This window comes from Copadichromis virginalis, linkage group LG10, assembly GCF_057382275.1.
Source record: "Copadichromis virginalis isolate Kocher_CV1m ecotype Utaka linkage group LG10, C_Virginalis_male_GT1.1, whole genome shotgun sequence".
In the NCBI taxonomy this organism is placed as follows: domain Eukaryota; kingdom Metazoa; phylum Chordata; class Actinopteri; order Cichliformes; family Cichlidae; genus Copadichromis; species Copadichromis virginalis.
The window spans coordinates 10,257,094-10,282,011 of record NC_140627.1 but is presented as its reverse complement, the minus strand read 5'-3'; the positions used below and the strand labels follow the sequence as shown (position 1 = coordinate 10,282,011).

General features: G+C 38.9%; 1 protein-coding gene across 2 annotated transcripts in view; it reads right to left on the bottom strand.

The window, feature by feature from the left end:
* LOC146699844 (roundabout homolog 1-like) overlaps positions 1-24,918 on the bottom strand; it is an 83,224-nt gene that overhangs the window by 55,244 nt on the left and 3,062 nt on the right. For both annotated transcript variants that reach the window (XM_085469764.1, XM_085469765.1), the window contains exon 2: positions 6,920-7,246. In XM_085469764.1, the coding sequence (XP_085325890.1) occupies positions 6,920-7,246 (327 nt within the window). The remainder of the gene's footprint in view (positions 1-6,919; positions 7,247-24,918) is intronic.

Sequence of the window (24,918 nt, the reverse complement as noted above, 5' to 3'; positions counted from 1 at the left end):
AGCCACTTGGTGTATGTGTTCACTGAAAATAAACGCACTGTCCTTCGCTTAAAGGAAAACCCTGGCCTGCGCCTGAGTCTCTTTCGGAACCCCTAACAGTTTGATTGTGCAAAAACTAATTAATGTTTCCTATTTCAGATGAGCAATGATGGCTATAATACCAGAGAAGCTACGTGCCTTTGAAGCAAAAGCTAAGCGTTTTACTCTAATGGCATCCCAATTTTACTTTGTTAAGCAAAACGCGAACGGCACTGAAAGGATCTGTTTTTCTAAACTGTATCGCTTCAAAGACGGTTAATAACAAACAATAAACGCTGAGATGAATTTTCCAGCAATTTGGCTGTCTGGTATTTATTCACAACATATAAGATTTGATTATGTTTGACAGGAATAAAATAAAAATGCCCGCCTCTAGTAGATCGCATTAGAATTTTGATGTGCTTAATGATAGTCCAAAAAGTTGGCATTTAATTCACAAACACTAACAAACAATCATCAAACCACAATTACGCAGCCTGCCATCTGGGAGAGTGTTCATTTTTCATTTTAATGGCCTGAAGGGACTGTCAGAGTTGTGCATAGAGTTATTTCTTTATTTATTTCAACACAACAACACCCAACTTTCAGCAGCTGATACGATGAGACACAAAGTGAAAAAAAGGCAAAACGTTTGGCACCTGAGGGTGTTAGGATTAACCCCGAGCACACATAAGACTGGTGGGTGCTGGTGACTGTGGTGTGACAGATAGAGGATGGATAATGCTAATATCTTAGCAAGTGCACAGACATCACTCTTCTGTTGGTGACAGCGGGATTACTACGACACGCTGCAAGCACTTAATATTTTCACAGTGACAGTTTCACAAGCAAAATGGCACAGCAGACGCATCATAATTTATGTCCGTAAATGGTTTGTCAGAAGTTTTTACTTGATGATGGGGTTTTTGTTGTTAATTGATTCACTTATTAGATGCACTGCTACAGTTAAGCATGTTAATGCTGCTTCTTGTGCAAAGTTACAAATCAGCAAAGAGGTGAGCATAAAAGGCATATGACATCAGAGCAACCTGACACAATGAGCGCATGGTTTTATTGGAAATAGATAAAATCAGGTTGTATTACTGCTCTAAGGATGCAACAAAATCCAACCACCAAGAAAGTTCTTTGTTTAGAGCGTGAAAGACGAGGGGAGGATTTATTGTCAGGGGAAATGGGACAAGCCAAACAGTATCTAACAGGCAACAATTAGAGCAGAATACATTAATTAAATGCAAAATGCTGCCTAGCATGATTTAATGGGCGGAGAAGAAATGAAGAGATGCAAGGCAAACGAGGGAGAGATGCGCTAATATATATTTTATGCCACTCATATATGGGCACACAGAAGCAAACTCTACACAAAAATCATTCAAAAATCATATCATGACTACAATACACAATATGCCACGTAAAACTGGGTTCCTACAGTGAACCTAAATGACATATGTGTGATCATATATAAAAGTAGATTCATCAGTTTTGTTTTTTCTTTCTGCTGGTTTAAACACACACACATGCATACACAGAGACACACACACATACACACAATATTCTTTTGTTTAGAGAAACTATATGGAAAGCAAGATGGTTGCAATTAATGTTGTCATTCAGTAATCACCCAGAGTGTAAAAATGTGAAGGTCAGTCTTTTCCTCTATCATGACGCTCCAACTGTTGTTTTCGGTTAGCATGTATACATATACAGCCCAATTCTCATAAAATATACACACAGACACAGACTAAGGGTTAGCTTTTGCGTCATGATTATATGGCCACACACCCAGGAGCCATATGGTCTTTGTCAGAGGCTCTTGAGTACTTTACTTCCTTTCTCCTTTCACCAAGCCTTTGCAAGCCAAACAAAGTCTTTCCCTACGTCCTGACAGTCTGGTACAAACTTGGCTCTTGGAAAAGCTCAGCTGAGGGGAATAGAGCAACTAAAACTGTTTAGACAATACTTGAAGAGCACTCGCCCCCAGTCTCCAGACTGTAAACACAAACCAGCTGTCCCTGGAGTGTGATACTTATTCACTGACTGATCTAACCATAGGCCAACAGGGAGGGAATAAGGGAGCGGAACACAGGATCAGGAACGAGAGGATAGCACAGCTTCCACAGACTGTCACAGGCAATTAGAAATAAATACTGATATGTGGCTCTGTGGCTGTGAATTGAAGACCATTTGCAACGTGTCGGTGGTTGTCTATAAAACAACATCGCTTCCCGTCCATATGGAGCGAAAATGACAGCGTTCCTGTGATATACCACTCTACTGCCACTTAAAGTCTCTTACTCCATTTATCCAGAGTGACTGGAGACAGGATGTTGTCAGCGGCAGTGACAGCCATCTGAACTAAAGAGACATCATTTAAGGGATAGGGGCAGTCAGAGGGGGACAAGCACTCTAAGAAGCCACCTCTCTGTCTTTGCTGCCTTGTGTATCTCCTGAACCTGCTCAGTTTTAGCACAAGATTTCAACCACAGAGAAAAGACATGGTCCCATCACAAGCTGCCAATCTGACAGGGTGACTGGGGTAAGCATATCTCATTGTCCATGTCAAAGAGAGTAATACAGTGGACATGTCTATTAATGTAACGCATTTGTGTAATTAGTACTTCATATGGCTTCCACTGACTTCCCAGCTACAACTCTCTAGAGTGTAGCCACAAGCCAACAGTGGCTCAGAAATATTTTCTGTGGCCCAGCAACCCTCCAATTCATCAGCAATTTATGTCACACTATAATAATTATCAGTGACTGAGACCAAAAGGATATTCTACTCAGTTTCAGCTTCTTTGGTATAACTGTCACAGTAGACTACACCTAGCTAATACCACCATTTGGGTCCCATTTATATTGAGCATTAAAGCAGATTTTCACATCCAGTATTACATTATAATATTATATTAGTGATACTATGCATACTTATTACATATTTACTACAGTTTTCCATAGTCTGTCTTTCTAACAAAAATAGAGTACATTACAATATTGAGTGTGTCCTATCAGTAGGTGTTAATTAATATATTAATATAAAAAATAACAAGATAAAATATTAACAATAATAGATCAAAAATAGTTTCTTGAGTTACAGCATACTGAAAAAAAGGGTTATGAAATGCTCCCTAATTTCAGCTCGTAAGCTTCCTGTAAACTGTCAAGTTATGACAAGTGGTATGCTTCAATATAGACTCATGAAGTCAAAATAACAGGGTTGCAACATCTGCTGGTGAGCAGGGGACACATGGTTCTGTAGAGCACATCTGTTAATAGTATGAATAATGTATTAGTTCATATACCAATAAATTGTATATACAAACAGAGAAATCTTGTGGGACGCTCTAATTGCATGACGAGTCTCGGTTCTGTATGGATGTCTTTCCCTGTGGCTCATTACTTCATCACTGCAGTGTTGCTGCTTAACCTTCAGCCCTGCAATGAGCCTCACTTTCCTCTAGCAAATGACAATGTCCAATTTCATTAAGAATAACATTTATTTTTCTCTCTTACTGAACCTAAAACTGTTATACTACCCAATAACCTTTGGAGTACACAAGCTGTGACTTTGCCTTCACCTCAATAAAGCTCTCCATGATTGAATCAAGTGGCTGAGGTCAACAGGACATATGTTCATTTCCCAGGGTCCACTAGGGTCCCTGCGGGCACAAAAAAGTATGCTGAGTGTCTTCAGTGACATTTATTGGATACGAACTAAGTTAGATTTTTTCCCCTTTTTTCTAATTTCATCTCTTTCACTTTTAGAGAGGATTCCTCTACACAGTGCGTGCACGAGAGTGTGTATGCCTGTGCTCATGCATGTGCGGATGTTGTGCATGCTTACAAAGTATTTCAACCCTGTGGTCATGCTTCAGGCACCAGCACATAGTACATCTGTCACTGTCTCTACAACTTCACCTCAATTTTCTGCAAACAAGTTCCACTTCTGTGCCTTGAAGGACAGATACTTCTTCCTCCGTGTCTTCTGTTCCAGTCTGTCTCTGTCACTCCTTTCCTGCTCCCATCACTTTACATCTGTCAGCCTCCAACAGCCTTTTGTCAGCCGTCTCAAAGCTTTTCATCATCTTCCCCCGATGTTAGTTAAATTGTAACAGCAGCAGAAATGGTTTTAATACAGTAAATTCACTTGGAATTGAGTTGAGGTTTTAGTAAGTTATTATTTCCCACTGTAGCGCTCACATTTTCTTTGTCGCTAAGAGATGAAAAAAGCTAAATCTCTATGTGGGATTCTTGTCCGTGTACTCCAGCAATCTCCAATCACAGTACAAAAACATGTTCAAAAAACATATATTATATAAAGTGGCAGCATAACAATGACAGCCATCTTAATTGACTATGACCTCTTTAATGATTTTGGGGGACATTAGTAAAAAAGAATATTATATTATATGTTATAGCAAATAACTATTGTCATGTGTTCATAAAGAAAAACCTCATTTGACCTGAGTTAATTTTTGATGCAAAGTGCATGCCATCATGTGATTGCCCATCAAGTCCTCCCAGGTGTGGGACATATATATGGCAACCTGTAAATGCTTAAATAAATATGCTGCAACCTCATTTGCATATTGTGTTGTATGCATGAATCCATGCTGTACTGATGCCTTTCACCACCTGCTTCATTCTTCCAGCTAATGTGTTTATTCTCAATAGGTTTTCTTTTATTATATCTTTTTTTTTTCTTTTTAACCAGCACAGTTTGTGTCTCACTACACAGACTGCAGATAGCAAACACAATGCACAGTGGTGTGAACGTTTACTGTATCTAACTATAATTTTGTGTGTGCACTTGCTCTGTTAGCAGGGTAAGGACATTTCTGCACATGCTAGTGAATGAACCCCATTGTCTTTTTTTTTTTTAATGAAAGACCTTGTTTATTTAAACTATACAATGTTAAACCACTTCCTGCACATATTACAGCATCCAGGCAGTAAAGGTGCCTGTCACCTGACCTACCACCCACAGAAAACATTTAGCCCCCTGATAAACAAAGAAAAATGATAAAGGATGCCCTCAGTGGCCAAGCAGATAAAAGCCTTTATCAAGCAAGACTGAGAAAACATTTTTCTTACAAACTACGACACGTGACCATCGTAGTTGCTGAGCACTTACACGGTGTTGCGGGCTTCAAATTCAAACATTTGATGTTGAAACTGTGCATATAGTATTTTAATTAAATACAGCATTGAAAAAAATTTCCAATCACTGTATTTCATTTTTAACTGCATCTCACAGAGCACCGCAACTTTTTAGAAACAGCTGCATTTTAAAGAGAAACTGTAACACATCCACTGCCACCTTTTTGAAAGCATCTCCTTCAAACAAAGCAACCCTACACCATTACTATTACCCTAAAGAAGCTGAACAAATTACTTCACACACTTTTGACAGAGTAAGGTCAGTCCCCTTTTTAACACTCCCCAGCTCCTCACCTCTCTCTTCTAAACACCTTAACTCAGCAGCATTTGCCAGAGGGCATTTTGTTTTACCATGTAGCCCCAGGGTGACCCATGAATCCGTGTGACCTCTGAAGGATAAAGCCGGGAGACATAATTCATCCAGGCAGCTTCAACAAGTCCTCTCTGTGTTCCCCCTCGACCTTAAAACCTGGCAGTAAATTTAGTGAACTACAAGTAATAAACTCTCTCCCTGGAGGGCTGAGCTTCTCAAGGTAGGAGCACTGATCTAGCACTACCATGATAGCATTTGACCAACTCTTTCATTATAATTCAAAAGGTGAACCAGATACTGGAGGGGCATTATTATTCGAAAACCTTGATGTCTGCCCATGAGATTGAGTCTGGGTAGCGCACTGCAAAGCTGACGCAGCTGAGCAGAACTGGGGATTGACAGTAAAAGATGGGGAGCTCTGAAGTGTGTGAGGGCACGGTCGTGGTTATTAACCCTTGTCACCAGCACTTTCTGGCCATTATTTACTCCTGTTTCATTCACACTAATCCTGGCATTTCTTACAAAAAATGCCTAAAAGACTGTCGGTGTATGTGCACACCCTGTTCTGACGCTCGCAAGTCCTGACCTTTTGCTCTTTGGCCTCTTCTACTTCAGATGGTCCATTCCAACAGTCAAGATAACACATAAACACACACGTATGATTGGTTGCATGCAAGCAGATGGAGTCCTGCCTGTGACATAGTGCAGTAAAGGGACTGTTTAACTGGCAATTCCCCATGCTGGCTGTTTTCAGAGCCATGATTCAGCAAGTTGAGGTTGTCACCTGTTGGGAATACACAGCTGACACCTGTCTGAATTTCCTTTATGGTCTCTCAACAACAAGCTAGTTAGGAATGAAAGTTACAAAATAAAAAGAAGATTGGAACTGCATGATGCTTTTCATGTATAATCAGATGCATGAAAGTGGTTAAGTTGGAAGGTGCCAAAAAAAAAAACCCCAAAACTTAAATAAACACTCATTTTAGTACAAATAATTGAATAACTTTAGTCATGTAGATTATCGTAAGGTTATATGGAGGAAATAGTGAGCAAATGAGAAGAAGCTACTTGCTTTCTTTTAAAGTAGATATTAAATTTGCTGCTATCACCGTCTTTGGAAAATTTAATTAAAATGTTTATAAAAGCTTAGGTGATTAAAATCTGGCCGTGTGGGTAATGGACCTGGGTATTAGATGGAACTTTTGAATTCTTGATCAAACACTTACAGATATGAGACATACTTTGGTGTTGTTTGACTGCTTCCACTGATCCTGTTTGTAAGATGCAGTGTCTGATATATAAAACCCTCCTGGTGTTTTGCATCTTTTTTCTTTAATGGCATTGCCAAGACACCAACAACAAAAAAAACTCAACAAAAAAAAAAACACACACATGTTAAAAGGAACTTACTGGCTACTTCCAGAGAAGCATTGTGACTGATCGCCTGGCCCAGATAGTTTCGGGCCACACACACGTAGCTGCCATCGTCTGGCTTGCTCCGTCGTCCATGGACGATACGCAGGAAGAAGAGGGACCCACTGGGAAGCAGCATACGGTGGGAACGGGGATTTTCCCGATCCGTCTCAACACGCTCCCCATCTTTGTACCATTCCACCGTAGGCGGCGGACGGCCCTCTGCCTTACAGTTGAGAGTGGCTGGCTCCCCTTTGGACACAATGAGGTCAGAAGGGTGTTCCACAATGCGGGGAGGGAAGTCTTCCTGGCGAAGACGAGACCCTAGAGATGAAGAATGGCACAAGATTTCAGGCATAGCATTTATTAGAAATTAAGCTACAGATACATGTTAGCCGAACACAAAAACACCCCAACAACGAGCCACAGTGAAATATAACAGATAATCCTTCCACTCAATAAAGAGTGGTGGTAATCAAAACAGCAGCAGTTCTAAAGGAATTAGACATGGCACATTATTATTGATGTGTAAGTGCCTTCATTAAGCAATAATCCAGTCTGACAGTGTAATTACCACACGAACACATCCCCTCTCATACTACACATCCCTCCCCATAATATGTTTTGTTCTTGTTTAGTAGTTTGGAACCCCACGAGGCAGTGTAAATTAAAAAGAAAAGAAAAAGATGATGACACGCAAAATCCTCAGGAAGTAATATCTTTGAAAGCATGTCTAGCCTTCAAATGTGTATTTATAAGACGTAAGTATTCACAGCTTTTAAGAAAATCTTTTAAGCTGAACTATAATAGGATTACGGCATTATCTGTGGTTCCACTGAACACTGGGATGTAGATTTTTGCGTTTATTGTGCTAGTTTAAATATTTAGCCTATTTAACTGTAGTAAGACTGCACTTCAGTTAAAACTGAAACGAGTGGCAGAAAGATCTCCAATAAGTATACTTTATAAATGACCCAGGGAATTTATAGTTTCCAAAATATTTTCGTGTTACTTCTATGGAGCTTCTGTGGTATTTTTTGCAGCTGCCTGTTCTGAATGCCTGTCCTCAGGATAAACCATCACTTTCTCCCCAACCTATTCAGTTGCATATATATTTTTACACACATTTATTTATGATACGTGTTTACAGCTGAAGCCAATTTCGCCATCACCTCAGAAATTGTTAAACAAACCAAGATGAAATGAGAAATCTGCAGCCACACCTACACAAAACGCCCACAAAACCACCTCTAATCCATGAAATACTGTGGAGATGTCAGTCATACTGGTCTTTAAAAGAAACCATGCAAGAATGAATCCCAGTGAAGCAGAGGACAAAGAAAAACCTCCCTAATGAGAGAGCCAGGTACACAACTCCAATGCCTCTGTACATCTTACATTCTATTCATCTCTTTCCAACCCCCATCACACTGAAGCACACACACTAGCACACTACCAACAGCTCTGCAAACAGACCATTACTCATTTTCTGTCCTCCGTCCCTCCTGTATTTTCTGAATCTTGGGTGGATTCTGCAAGACTGCCACAGGTGTTATTGTTTTCCAGAATTAGTTTAGATTACCTGTAACCCTAACACAAAATGCACAACTAGGTGTGTGCAAAGGCGGTAGCATCACGCAATAGAAGAGGGAGGACATAAATGGCCATTTTGCAACTGCTGTTTACCCGTTCTATGACTGTGGAAACACTTCTGTTCTTTCCTGCTGTTTCTAACAGTACTTTATACAGCCTTCAGTCGGTCTTGCATTAATGTACCAATGGCCCTGTAAAGCTGATAATCACACTGTGCCAGAGAGTGATGAGCTCCTACACTCCCGCTGCAAGTAATAAATCCCACACAGACAAGTGTTTACTCAGATAGATAACACCTTGTGAAATGGGTGAGAATGTGATCTACTGGGTAGTGTGGTGCAGTTCTGGTGTTTGTATAAAACTGAATTTTCTCAGGAAGAAAAGAAAATAGTACATAGAATAAACCCCCTACCACACAGTACACAAACTGATAAGAACAAAAAAGTGAGGATTGTGCAGGCTTATCATTAAAACTGAAAGATATGCTGGAATTTGTATGTTTTGCATCCACAATACTCCATAATTCATGGACAGTAGCCGATTGACTAAATGGATGAAGACAGCTGAGATAAGTCCTCCCACTCCATGAATTTTACATTTTTTTATTACCTTTCACCAAATTATTTCCTCTGTCTACTGGTCATTTTTTTCTGTCAAATGATTGATCTAACTAATACGTGTTAATGAACGCAAAATTTAGCAAAAGTTGATTTCTACATAAAACAGATAATTACACATGTAAAGGAAAAAATTATCCTCAGAATCAAGCAGGAGCTCCACAGCAGTTTCTTATTTAACAAGGACACCTTGGCATGGCGGAAAAGTAGCCTGAAGGCATGTAGCAATGATACAAATCTGTTTAAACAGATGCCTGAAAATGAATGCGCTGAATTTTTAAGCATGGAGCACGATTTTGGCCATCTGAGTGGGCTTTTACTGCAAGCTGGCAATCATATGGAGAGATACAGAGGGAGACATTGCTCAAAATGCAGTCTTAAAACTATTGCTTCTGTGTCTGAAAATGATGTATCGCTTTCAGTATCTTTTAAAAAAGCTCCTGTTGTCCTAAACAGATCAGTGCACGCAACACAGAGCTAAAGTCCAGTTATCTCTTGGAAAAGGTATAACAGACAGCCAATAGCTAAGTCACGCTAGAATGACAATAGTACAGCAACACTCTTTGCAACTAGGAAATATTGGTGGTTTTTCAGTGATTGCACTCAGTGACAAATTATAAGTAGCTGCAGTGGTCAAGCCTCCAGGCAATCACTTTCAATTGCAAGGTGACTGCACAGGTCGTCTGGTGGGAGGCAACTCATCTCCAGAAAGTTGTTTTTGGACTCAGGCTAACTGCGATCAGATTGTCAAAGGTTTACAAATAACAGCCGTCTAATTTTTAAATGCATACAGATGCAGACAAGATGTTGCAATCAACTTGAGTCAGTCTGAACTTATGAGTAAAACTTGTCTGTGACATGTCTCTTTGCAGTATGGGGCTCAACCTGTTGTCAACTGGTTGTATTCTGGTTACCTACTGTCATTTTGCAATTAAATCGCCATCCTGCAGCACCAAAGGCACTTTGAAGATGGCACTAATTGCAAGTGGCCTAGTCTAACAACTATTTCAGAGACAAGGAGATTGCAGGTTCACTGCATACAATTGCAGTAACTCACTAATGTGCTGTGATCTTCGACTACTGTTTTCCCTAGTACGACTGTAGCACAAACTGGAAGCCTTGAAACACTGACTGTAGACTGAGTGAGTCTAAATGATCAGAGGGCTTTCACAAGGTTCACAGTACAGTCACATGCAATCAATAGTGATCAAATTAGAATCAACTGGAAAATTTTCCCCACCAAGGGACCATTTGGAACCACTGTACAAGTTACAAAACCCATTTAACTATCCTTTTTTTTCTTTTGCAGCTGGGATTTCTGCCTACAAAATGATGGTTACAATGTTGAAGCAATGCTAGTTAGTCTCCAACACTTGTGGTGTTTTGAGCAGTTGCTTGGTAATGATATATATGATACTACGTTTATATGTTGGCCATGACAATGTTAATATTGCATTGTTTATCGGTGGTAAAACATTTGTTGTTAATGTGAATTTCTGTTTCATGTAACCTTTGTGTGTGTGTGAAGATGGCCATTTTCACTTGTACTATCCCAAATAAACTGCATTTAATTGCCAGCTTGACCCCATTCAATCACAAACCCTCCATCTTATATATGAAGGAATATTAGGGCAACATTAAGAAAACAAAAACCTTTTTGAGAATAAAGTCAGAATTTCCAGATTAAAGTCGAAATTTCGCAGTAATATTGCTTTGTTTTTTTTAACGTGGTCCTAATAATCTGTCATATTTACACCTTTCCCACTAGTAAAATGTAAATGCTACGCCTTAACATTGAGAATGGTAAGCTGTAGCACTTACACCTTACCATTCTGAGCATCTTAGATGAGCATGTACATGTTAACATCTTAAGGTTTATTTATGCATTTTTACATACTGCGCCAAATCGCAAGAGTCCCCTCAAGGGGCTTTATATTGTAAGGTAAAGGACCAACAATAATACAATATAATAATTTAAAGCAGTGGTTGATGGAAGCAAGAAATGGATCTGATGTACTTGATTAAATGTAGGTGAATCAGTAAGCTTCTGAGGATTCATCCTCTGGACACCATTAACATTTGCACTTAAGATGTGCACTGAAATTGCTAGAGCTCCGGTGGGGGGGGGGGGGGGGGAGTAAATTGGGTAAGTAACTCTCCAGTAGCACAGCCTGTGAAGGTAGCAGCACAGAGCAGCATCTCTAATGCATCATTCTGATCCCACAATTGAAGCTGGAAACAATGCTGCTTGAATGAAGAAGATGCTTAAAAAGCTCTGAATCATAGAGAAAAAATATGTTTAGCAATCTTAACCACTACAAAGAAAAGCAAAACACATTCTGCAGCTTTTCAAACCAAATATTTAAAAACAGAAAAGGCAATCCCACCAATACTGCTGTGGGCAAAAACTGTAAATATTTAATCTGAGTGCAATTTTACACACTGTCTAGACATTTAAACCAGTATCAGAACAATACAAACAAGGCAGCCAGTGTGGCCTTCGGTCCCTGCTCACAACACACATGCTGTTTTCCTTGTTCTTAATTGTGTTGGGCTGATGCCTAGCGGTCCACAGAAGTCCCTGAGCTCCTTGGCATTACTGAAAGGCAATATCAGCCTGCCACAAGTGGCCCCCAAAAAGACCAGGCTTTATCTGCAAAGGGCCAGCAGCCAGCAGACAATCAGTATGCAAAAACATGCACAAAGGTGCACAATGGAGTGCACACGCACACAACAAAGGTCATTTGTAGCACCTATGAACCTAAAAATCTCTTTTTCCCTTCTTTTTTTTAGTTAGTCGTTCCTGAGGCAGTGCTGTTGTCTTGTACGGATGTCTGTGTAGTTTTGTTTCAGACAGTGAAGAAAAGAGGTGAATAGTGCATCTCTCTGGAGAATTAAATGCAGTAGAAAGTCAAACTATATTTGGATAACAAGGCTGGTATTTTGTATGCCATTCAAATTCTGAATATGTAAGGGAGAAAAGAATGCAAGGGGGGGATATATAATAGGAGGAAAAAAGATGTAATAATAGGGGAAGAGGGGCCTTTAAAATAACAAATCATAAGCACTGAGATTGTAATAACACAATGGGAATGTAATTTAGCACAATGTTGGTGGTCTTAGGTAGCCCACCCCAGTGTCATCTACTGTAGAATAATGTATGGATTTATGGCGCATGAAAGGGGTGTATGACAGTTTGGAAACAAGTCAAAGAAACATATCAAATAGCAGAACCAAATGAGCACACATGCTAACACACATTTCTGGACCCTCACTTGTAGTCTTGGGTTACAGTTTTCACCTCTGGTTCACATTCAGTCTCAAAATCTTGTTCTTCAGTCTTAAGATGTGCTTCTTAGACAATGTGCATAATTGTCTCTTTGTGGTTTGTCCAAACAAGCAAGTACTAGAAAAGCACCAAGTGTAGGATGCTGGAGACTTAGCAGCTTCCTCCTACCTTGTTGCTGGCAGCTGTATGACACGATCATACAGCTGCCAGCAGCAGAAAGAGTAACGCTGACGCCAAGACTACCAGAGTCTCTTGTGGTGGTAAATCTCTACCTCCAGTACAATGGAATTACCTGTGCTTGAATGACAATGCCATTTTGGAAAAGCAGGACTCAGAGACAGCTAATAAGGCAGGCAGATTTTTTTTGTGAGGCTTAAGAGTGTGCAATAAGTGGAACAGCTACATCTTGTTAAGGCAGTCCCTTTGTTTCAGTGTGGAAAAAGTCATTTAGCTTTCTTTTTTCGTGAGCCTTGGGCTAGATCGTGGATCAAAGTCCACACATTTAATGGAGAGGCAGAGATTTCCAGAAGCTTCTAAATTCGGTACTTGTGCATCAAATGACAGTGCATGTTTGAACAGACAGCTTCTCAGGGCAGAGTTTAAGGAAAGGGATTGAAACAAGACAGATTTAAAGGCTAAAAGAGCATCTGAGAGACCGCCATGACAAGTCACGCTGATAACCAAATGACCACCATAGTATCAACGAGCACTGCTGGAGCACAATAAAACTAACTGAACTTGATAAAATGCCTGAAGGTGTTTTGAGTTTTAGGTAGCAGCCAAAGGAGAAAAGGTGATATTTTTAAATTGAGGAGCCAGCAAGTGCCACATGAAAGTTGTTACTTCCACCTTTGGCCAGACATCTACATACACCTCAGTTTAAAAAAAAAATAGTGGCTTCAGTATGAAATGACTTCTGCCTGGATAAGAAATGAGTGCTTCACAGACTTAACTAAGAGCACCAAGGTATTAGTGTGACAAGATGATAGTATGCAAGTGTTTGCTCTGCATCGCTGCATCACCTTGGGTATTTTAACCACATCTTATTATACTAAAATGTCAGCATAACACCTAACAAATCCACTTCTCTAAGGCCATGATCTCACTAATGTGGATTCAGCTTTATATCAAAAGGGACTGCAAGAGAGACCAGAGGCTTGTTTCACATAACTGTATAGTACTAAAGGTTACATGGACACAAAAGGTAAAATCCTGCACGGTGTAATAGTGATTTTAAAAGCAGCCCACATGGTCACTTACTATTAATTTTCTCCAATCTTGAATCATAATTATCACAAAAGGGGAGCTCGTAAATGTCGCATCTGCCCCCGTTACTTTAACAATTGATCAGTGTGAATGTCAAATGAGGAATATTCATATTATTTAACTTGTCATTTATAAAACTTGAAAGAAAGGGAAATATGATTAAACTACCAATCAAAGATGAGGCCTTGTGCTAAGGCTTTTAGGAAGGTTGATGTGCTATTGTTTAATGGCTCCGAGTTCTCACAAGAATACTGGCTTTAATAAGGCCACAGAAGTACATCATAGAGTGAAAAGTCTCATAAACAGATTAGGTTTTATTTTTCTACAATAACGACATGTTTTTCGGGGAAATATACAAGTGTGTTTTCTTGACGAACGTCAGAAGAGAAGATTCACCTCTTATGTCTGTTCATTAAAAAGCTACAGCCTGGAGGTAAAGTGATCTGAGCTTCTACTATAGCATATAACCCCCCATCAAACCACAACTCATTTTTACAGTTTTTACATTTTTTTTTACAGTTTCCTGTTTCCAGTCTTTATGCTGAGGTAAGCTAACCATGTCGTGCTAGTGGCTTCATATTAAAGATATGAGAGTTGCAACCATATTCTCAGCTCACTCTTGGTAGGAAATGCACTTCCCAAACTGTCAAGCAATCAGGCTACGCATCTGTGGTAGAGACATATAACAAAGATTCACACATACTCATTTGTTAAGTAAAACAGAAAGACGCAATGAATGCCAGACATTCCTTCTCAGGCTGTATAAACTACAATTAAGTGGAGCAGTTCAACACTGTCATTCACACAAGAATGCAAGAAAAGGAATGTGAGTGTGTTTTTGTGCCTGTGTGCGGCCAGGACAAGGTGTCTACAACCGCACTTTGTCTCATATTTTGCTGAAACATTTGATTTTGAATTGCATTTGTACATATGGTTATAATTACTGGGAAGTTATGATCAACTTTGGTTGCAATGCTGTAAATTAGGGTTTCTTTCTTCGCTTCCTGCAACACAATGCGCAGTGAGGCAGTCTCCAGGGAGGACAGTCAAGGTCATGGACAAGATAACACCTCCCAACTGCAGCACCCAGATGTTCGGGGCAAGATATGAGCAGAGTGGAAATAGGCTTACCACAGGCCTAAAATTAGATTTAATGAAAATCTGGACTAAAGGCGTTTTCATTTTTCATTTATTTTTAAAATTATTCTGAGATTAATATTTAATGATTACATTCACAATTAAATGAATACCAAATTCCAACCAACCACCATTCCTTGCCTGTCCAATTAATCATTTGCATTCAATGAGATTATGAAAGTGCTTTGCCAAAGTCAACCATAGGGGAACCTCCATGAAAAATATTTATAAGAACATTGTTAATGAAAAACTTCAAGCACTTTCCCCAAGCTTCACATGTGTGGTTTAAATAAGCTGACAAAGGTAAAGAGCTTAAGGCTAAAGATATCTAGAGCTCAACCAGCAGCCTCAGTATGAATGATTGTATAAGCAGTGAAAAAACAAAAGCAGGTACAAGAAAATTCTTGAGACAAGTCACAAAAGAGAAAAGGGTGATGTAAGCAACTGACATTTCTTTTGTTAAACATATAAATCTGTAAACAATCTGTTGCACCTCCTTTTGTTTGGTAAGATAAAATATGTCAGATAAAGGTGGGAGTACGGCAACTCATTTTGAGTTATTTATTCACACTGACATCATGTCGCTATCGCCAGGCGCCGTTTCTGCAGGTCGTGCACCTCTCGATTTTTGTAACCCGGCCTTGTTGTGCTGCCGCCACCACAGCTGGGTTGAAGACACAAGTGTACAATCATCTTGCTTTTTACTGCCGTTTTAATGACACATCAGTACAGAAGCTCCCCGATTCACCGGTTACACAGAGGGAGATGTTGCAACAGTTTGAAAAGAAAACTCTGCAATCCCTTTGCTTTTGACTTTTCCTCCTATATCAGCACTAATGTTGGGTTTAATCTGAGTTGCAACACCTATCATTCAGGAAAATACTGCAGCAACTACCTGCACCATAACGTTGGGCATAAATGGATGTATGATGATGTTAATGGCGGGGCACAAAGCGAGCAATGCGGCAGGTATGCTGGTGCCTATAAGGGAAAAAATCTATCCAAACCTACCTGGCTCTGTGTGAAAAAGTAATTGAAGACACAATTAAACCTAATCACTAGTTGTGCCACACTTGGCAACAAGAACTGTAATCAAGTTTTTGCAATAACTGGCATTGAGTCTTTCAAATCATTGCAGAGAATTTTGGCCCACTTTTCTTTGCAGAATCCAGCCACATTGGAGGGTTTGAACATAAATGGCATGTTTAAGGTCACAAGAAAGCACCTCAATTGGATTTAAGTCCAGACAATGACTTTTAACCCTTTCCAGACTGATCCTTGTCAATGACTTTTTTTCTCAGCTGTTTCTTTAGATCGTGGCACGAAATGTTGCTTTTTGAGATCTTTCAGCCTACTTCACTTTGTCAGACAGGTTGTATTTAAGTGATTCAGCAGGTCTGGAAGTAATCAGGCCTGGGTGTGGCTAGTAACACTGAGCCTTTAAAAAAAATCTAGTGAATTACAATTGATTTTAGGTTTTTTGGAAAAAAAAAAAAAAAAAGCTAAGAAATCAGAAAGGGGGCAAATATTTTCTCACTGCACTGCATACAAAATGTGTTCTGTTTTTCTTTGAGCCAGAAATGACCAGGTTTGGACAAGAAGGTGGAGTACTAATTAATGAGCAGACACTAGCTAGCTTGATTCTTTCAGGCACATCCCTTCAGCTATTATGAACAGCTACTATAAAGGGGAATATTAGATCACAGACAGGCTGTACCAGCTGTAAATGTGTCTGTTTCTGCTGTAAATGTGATCTTTAAATAAAATCTGTTAGCAGCGGCTTGCAATCTGACATGGACATTTGAGAAGCTGCAGTTTTTGACACTTGTGTGTTTATAGGCTTAATTTTTGAGCCCTGGAGGTTGCTGTTTGGTTAAACCATACCCATCTTCTAAATTTTAAAGCTTCTGTGCTGTTTCTGGACTGCATCTTGAAGATTCTACCAAACTTAAAGCATCTATTCATAGACTGACAGACATCCTCTTCAAACAGCTGCAAAAGTGCTTTAAGCCTTTGTTGTACTAGTTTCTACTATAGTAGAGTGGGCAGTACCACATTTTGTCACACTTATAGACATACAGACTCGCATAGTGAAAACAAAACCCAGACAGGCTCTTATGGCTGGTAAATAAAAGAGAGAGGAAAAAAATACACTTTGGGTTGCCATCTGTTAAATGCTCACTGGGAAGGTAACACACAATAAAGTCCCCTGGGCATACTCGAACCAGAACATTGCTGGTACATGATAATCATCTGAGCCAAGTAGGTCACCAGGACACATTAACTGCAGGATAAATCCATCAACCTGTCTATAACTCACATAAGGGGGCAAACATATTGCACGTGTCTTATGTCCCTGCAGAGAGAAAGAATCAGATAACTTTTTTCCCCTTTTGTATTAGTCCATTCATTCATTGCCGTTCAGCTTATTCTAATGCTGTTTAAAAGTAAAGTCTGCTGTGTGAAATATTGTCAATAGATTCTACATGTTTGGCTTTTTATGTGCTGACCATATTGTTTATTCCTACACCATATGCTAAGGTGAGATGATTTCAGTCGTTTATCTCCGGTACACTACTGCCTGGAAAGGCCAGTAGCCCATCTGAGAGGCTTATTCTCACTCCATTAAATGTTCACTGGAAAGTAAAGTGGCTGTACAGGCCATTGATTATCACTCAAGCAGAGCCCGAGAGCAAAACCTCCCATGAATAGAGAGACAGTGAATTGGCAAAAAGGTAATTTGTTATGATTACAGGAAAAACACACACACACACACACACACACACACACACACACACACACATTTGTATATCTGTAATGAATTATTACACATTTAGATTTTTTAATGAAATGCATTATTTAAAGTTTTTAAGTGTGTCTTATCATTTCACTAGCTGAAGCTACAGTGTAGTCTACAGTCTTAGTATAATCAGTTAAACTGAGTACACCAGACCACCTGTAGTCTATGTTTTTTCCTTCCCTGTGCCCTTAGAGACTTGAAACTTAAAAAATAAATGTTTTATTTAAATAAAACATTTTTTCCTAAACTAAATAAATCAATACTTTAATGTCCCATTAGGCTCATGCTGCGCTATTGCATGTCACATGTGCATGACCTACATTTATTTTTGGTCCTAATTGTGCCCCTGGTAGTGACAGCCCAGATGTGAACTAACTGTCACACTGTGAGGGGAGCCAGACTTTGCCCAAAGCACTAAATTCAACTACAAAACTGAAGCACTATAATAGAAGTCTTTCTCATTGGCAAAATCCCATTTCATGCACAAACACATACTGTACACACGCTATTTATGCCATGTCATAATATTAATGGACACACGTACAATTAAACCCCCAAATAAGCTGGCAATTTCCTCCAAACCCTTCTTTCTTAAAGTCTCAAATTCTGTCTCTATAATAAAGACGCAGAACACGATGCCACAGTCATGGATTGTACAGATAGTTACAGCAAACATAAGATCTTATTAAGACAGTTATTATAGTTTTATAGCTCAATCAATTTCACCTGCTGTGCAATAAGCCCCAAATGTAGACATATACCTGATATACAGTATACATTTCATTGCCATAATAATAAGAGAAATAACAATAGTAATAAAAATAATGTCTTGGATTTTTTTTCAGGTGTTTTGGGGTATTTCTGTACATTTTAAATAGTAACATTTGGTGTGAAGCTAAAAAATCCATAAAAAATAGCCATAAAAAATAATACAGAAATTTCCTTCATGCTATATTGTTCTGTATTTTTTGGATTTCTCTTTTTTAGTGCTGCTGTTAGCATTGCAGATAGATTACACTGACACATATTCTACATTTTAGACAATATTCATGTTTTTATTCTTGCCAAGAATTATATTAAGATCAATTCTGTTCTCACCTGTGTCTGCAACAGGCAGATTATTAGTATAACTTAAATACTGAAAGGGGAATCTTTGACTAAAGACAAGGAAATCCATCCACAAGCATCTCTGACGTTTACCAATTAACACATTAAGATTGTTAATAGTCTTCTTAATCTTAATCACTGGAAAGAAACTAAATGAGCACATTTCTTAAAATGGGCTCATTTCCTGCACATTAAGACATTAAAAATGGGTTGCGCTCTCAGTTTGCAAAGCACATTGCACTTTCTTATGATACTAACAGCCTGTTATCTTAGCTGGCTGACACCTGTTGGACTTATTCGTGCTACTTGTGGAACAAAGAAAAGGGAAATAAATATCTTCTGATTGCTTAACTCATCAGACCTTCAGGGAATCTGGTTTTTCAGACGTCCTTCGGTTCCTTGTAATGAGGAAACTCTCTGAAAGCTGGTTTTAACAAGTACTGAAGAAATAAAGCGTGGCATGTTACTTTTTACCCACAAATCAGCAGGTTCACCTGGAAATGCTTATGCAGCAGTGTATATGACATTTAAATGTAATTTTGTCTTTTCTCAAAACAGTTTCAAATCTTAGGTCTGAACATTTTAAAAACACCAACTGGTGTTTCACACATTGGCAGCGTTCATGCCAAGGAACCACATGTAAGTCTTATCAAAACACAGCTGCCGCTTCTGCTGCTGCTGGTGGTGCTATATTACCACCATAAAAACACATTCCTCATTTGAAATATTAGGCCTTAGTGGACTTGCGATGCGAAATGCAGTTTTAATCCAATTGAATCTGGGTTTGTTTTTTTTATCTTTCTTTAAAAAAATTTAGTATTTCCCACCATTTGTAAAACTGCTTAAAATAAATCATATAATAACAAATGGTGGTAATGCTATTTATTCAAACTGATTATGGGAGTTTGACTTCCCAGTGTCACACATAAAGCATGAATCAGTAATGCAGTAACATACAAGTGGCAAGAAAGCACAGCAGTGAGAGAATGAGAGCTGGCTTCTGGAAGTCTATAATATCCTGACCATTATTTCTTTATTTTTAACAATCCTGTCAGTCACTTCCACTCCACAGATATCATTCTTTTCACTCTATATCTGCTATTTGAAAGACTAAAGCACTGATAAGTTCAGGTTTTTGTTTTGTTGGGGTTTTTTTTTACTTCTGTAAAAGATAAAAGCTTACCATAGGAGAGGCCAATAGATTTTTTCAGGGTGATTACTCATGTGGCAGCAATTTGAGAATTTATCTGTGTGAACAGCTTTTTATTTGGCTCCATTTGCAATGGTGCTGTAGATCGCACGTGTTGGCACAGGCTCTTAGGTTGATTGTTGACGCATAAGCCCAGCTTTTGGGTTTGCTTTTGGATTCTTTGAAGGGTAATGATCCAATAACCTCTTTATGCTTTTGCGGTTATCAAAAAAAGGTGTTACTGAGGTAAAATGCTTCTTTGTGTGTTGTACAAACTTGTGTTAAGAGTTAACACGTTGTTTTCAGTTTCAGAAATAATGATGTAATGAGCTGCTTACAAAAGATTGTATTGACACAATGTAAACGCAGTTGATTTGTGGAAAATAAAACCAAATCTGGCTACAGTTCTCATTTGATCAAGTTCATGACAAAGTAGCTGTTTGAAGTCAGCAAAACACCGCAGGTATTTTTTTTTTTGTGGATTGGATTTAAATATGGTGTAAATCTGCTCTTTTAGCTCTCATTGCATTGGGAAATCAAACACAACCTCTGTGAGATGAATGAGCAACTGAACTTTCTTTTCATCTCTGTTTTCATACAGATTCTGAACACGGGTTAATTAACGTATTTCACAACACCGTGACCAAAGCCTGCTGATGCCATCCCTGTCAACATTTGTTCCTTTCGTTCTCTCTCATTAACCTGAGCCATTTTCTAATTGGATGAGACACTGGCCGGTGGCCTATCGTATCACTCAGCAAGCCTCAGTTTCACAGACTATCAAAAAATGGCCGGCAGGCACAGTGAAGCCCAGCACTGCTAGAGAGAAAATTGAATCTAGTAAGCAGGCAAAGCCCGGCTTTATTACAATATTAGTTTCAGCCTTATTTACACAAAGTCTAGAGCTGAATTCAAAGATGGAAAATTCTTGATGAGAGCAGGCAAAAAATAAAAAGAGTTCTTTTTCTTGTGGAGTGGCTGAGAAAATTATAGAAAATGAAGAAAATGGTTATTCAATTAAAATGGTTATTATTCAGCGATAGCAGTGAAAGATAAACTGAATACAATGTGCATCATACATTTGTAACAAGTATGTTTGATGCTTTTACAGCATGCTAAATTAGCTGTCAGATGCTCATAGCCCTCTATTAAAAAAACAAAAAACACCAAACATGACTGACGTTAACATTTTGCATGAATATATATTTATATTTCCTAACTTTACCAAAGTTATAGGTTTTAAAGTTAAGAATACTTTGAATCTTTACACACAGAGTCCACATGTCCATGCATATGGTGACTAACACATAGGGCACATATTTTCCACTGTCTTCACAAGCTAATGAGAGTTAATATCAAAACACTTGAGATGCTTTCACCTGCACCAACCTCTGTCTAATGACGGGAATATTGGGTACAGTGTTTGGCTTTGAGGTTCTGTTCGTCTGTTCGAGACTGTTGCGTTTCATCTCAGCGTCTGAATTTGACTGACATAAAATTCTAATATATTATTAGCACCCAGTGGCTCGGTTCCATATACTTGAGAAGCTGACACCACACCATCTGTCACTATCCTGGTGTCTGAAAATATCCAGTGTGATGAAAAGCTCCTCTTAACTTTTCTTCTAAAACATGTTTGGAATATATTCAAATATGAAACTTCAGTCTTTTTGTTATTATACTTCAACATGCAAAACAACGTACTGTTTATAGAGTGATTAATTCACAATATATTGTGAAATTTTCTTTTTTTGAGGCGGGTTTCCTAAAGTAGATCACACTAAAAAGTCATTTTCATATGAAAGTGCAATATCCTCTGTTTCTCAGCAAGATTTATCTACTGCTCATCAAACACTCTGCTTCCACAAACGTCCACATAAAAGAAGTGTACTAACTCAGACTGCATAAAAAATGCCACTTAGGCTAATGTATATCCTGTAAGTTGCATGTTAAATTTAAATTATGTATTAACAAATAGATGCCAGTTAATATTTCCTTAGAATGTTTTACAGTCAAGCATCGCTTTCCCAACACTTTTCCCAACAGACTACCCATGCACTACCCAGGAACAACAAAACCCTTTCCCACCCCAATGCTGACAAAAAATCCTAAATGAAACACTGATCCAAAGCACAGTGTTTCAAGTGCTAACTAATAATAGGTGCCCTAATTAAAAGAAATTTATGCACGTTTCGGGCTCTTCGGTGGGAGACGCTCTGGTGGGAAACAGTTCTTTATGCTGAAGTCTTCACATAGAGAGCTTTGAAGCTTGTCAGTAATGACGGGGAGAGACAGGAGACAAATAAAGGTGAAAGATGAGAAGGATTGAGGAAATGGGTAATGTGCATTGCTGATGGGGTCTATCGCAATCCTCAGCCATTTTCTTTGGTAGCCTGTGTTACTGTATAGGTTTAACAGTCAGAGGTAGCCTAATAGATATGTAAGAGAATATATGTGGTTTTCCACGTATGTCTGAGCTTTACGATGGAACGACTTCTAAAGACCTATCAAACAGAATATTGACTCTATTGATTACTGGTATGCCTGGATGGAAAGGAGATAACTCAGAGAGGTCACTTCAAGAAGTATCTCTGAGGTCATGTTACTCTGACCCTTTCAAATCCAAACCCTGGAAGAATAGATAATTACATTTTAAAGTATTGCCACCATTATAGCACTCCAATCACTGCTAGCACCAATGGGAAATGGGTCCCAATGATAAATTTCAGAGATTTCCCTGAAAATATCAGCACAGCATGCCTTAACCCATCTTGACTGTCAGAGAATGAAACAACAGATTATGCAGATTAACCACACACTTTGGGCGCAGAATATCACAATATTTATAAAACCTCAGGACAATGGAGAGCTGATTTATTTAGAGAAGTAATTATCCTAAGTGCTTCAACACACAGACATAGCTGGACAATAACCTCAGAACAGGAAACTATGGCCAGAGGAGTACAAACAACCCAGAGAAAACCACAAACCCACAGCCATTTCTGAAGCTTAGACGTTTTTCTCTCCAGATGAGCAAAGCTATTGCTTTACTATTTAAGGTTTTCTTGACAGGGTTTGAGGAATGAAGAACAACACCACAGATTGACAAGCATAACAGCCAAATTTAAAAAATAAATAAAAATAAAGGTTGGCTTTTCAGGTTTTTCCATTTAGTGTACAATACAGTTTTTGTGCATGTAAATAGTCTGCAAATTTGGAGAGATCATACCAAACTATTTTTTTTCTTCTCAAAGAAAATATTGCTGCTGAACAAAGCCTGCAAAGCTCACCAAATGTTGGGGGGGGGTGTCTTGATCTGGATTCATGCCAAATGAACAAAACTACATTGATTTTCTATATATTATATCACTCTGATTGAATACACAGTGAGTTAACAATTACACTGAGACATAAAGTTAAATTTTATGCTGAGCTTTATGCTTTTAATAATGTTTTAATTATAACAACATAATTTGATTCACACATGCATGAGTTGCTGTTACACTTTATTAAGTTGTGACACTGTATAAATATTATCCTGTTGAGGTAAACAGTTTAAACTCTTATTATTACATTATTTTTTTGGTTTTTTGTTCTATTTTTAAAATGTGACTTGAAAAGACTGAGACAGTAGTAGAGATTTGTGAAGATCCTCCAGGCAAGCAACCTGCTACCTTTGCAGGGGAGGCAGACAATAATCGATCCCCCTCAAAATGAGATGTGCAAGCACTTTTGCCTCTCTGTGTATATGTTTGTGTGTCTGTGCGAAGGTGTGATGACCTGTTGCCCACAGGCCCAGAGGCACTCGTCGAAGCTCCCAGTAGCTTGTTCCTCCCCAGGCAAGCAACCACATTCAGCCCCACAGCACCACAAGAAACAAGTGAGTAAACAAGGGAAGCAATTATGAATCACAGCTTTCAGCAGACAATCTGAAAACACACATTAAAAACAAGCTCCCGCTAACAGCATTGCGTATGCATTTATGCACATTCAGGCTGAACCAAACAATTGCAGCAACATCTGCAGGGGTTTGGGGGAGTAAACATGCAGCCTTAGTTATTCTGTTTCAACAGTTCTTGATGGGCCAGCTTCTCATGAGTAAATGCTTGTGTCAAACAACCTTCATGTGAAACGACCTAATTTTTTTACACTCTCTGATCTGGATGCTTTGAATGACAATGAAAAATTCCACTAAGATTTAGGATGTCTATCACATTCAAATGGTTAAAATGAAGCATCCATACAATCTGATGTTCAGATGTATAAGTCTGATGTATCTTAAAGAGCAGTAAGAAAAACATAAAGCTACTGGAACTCATGGGGACACATAAATCTGCAACCAGCTCAGGGTTGTTTAAGAAGCGTGTACTCAGTCAGTGTGAAGAAGACCCCACATACTGGTGTATTCAAACCAAAATAAACATTCATGAAGGTTCTTTCCAACCAAACACATGTCTACTGTAGCTTATAAGCTGCATTATTCCTAAGGAACACAATTTCAACCAACAAACAAAAGAATTCTTGGCATACAAAGACATCCTATCAGCCCTATCATCCATAGCAAAGAAATCCTCATTAGTAGTGGAAGTCATCTCATCACTGTCACCATCACAATGACTGTAGGGAGTCTTGTTAGCTTAGTGTCAGCTTCCCCCAGTCAAACCATTATTGTTTGAAGTCTAGCTCTGAGTAACAGGTGCTGGACGTTTTGTCCAGCCACAAAAGTCAACCTATAGCATACAGGACACGAAACAAAATGATAAGTATGTGTGATCTGTGACCTGCGTACAGCAAGCTCCAGGAGGTAGGCCAGATGTTTCAGCTAAACTACCCTCTGCGGGGTTGCTGTTCACAGCGATGATAAAATTGGGCTGTGTCCTGCTGGTCTCTGAGTCCCTCTTGTACTTAACAATCATACTGACTGAGAATATGGTTTTGCTATCAGTAAGCTAATCCACTGATAGTGCATGGATGAGAAGGTTTATAAAGGTAAGATGT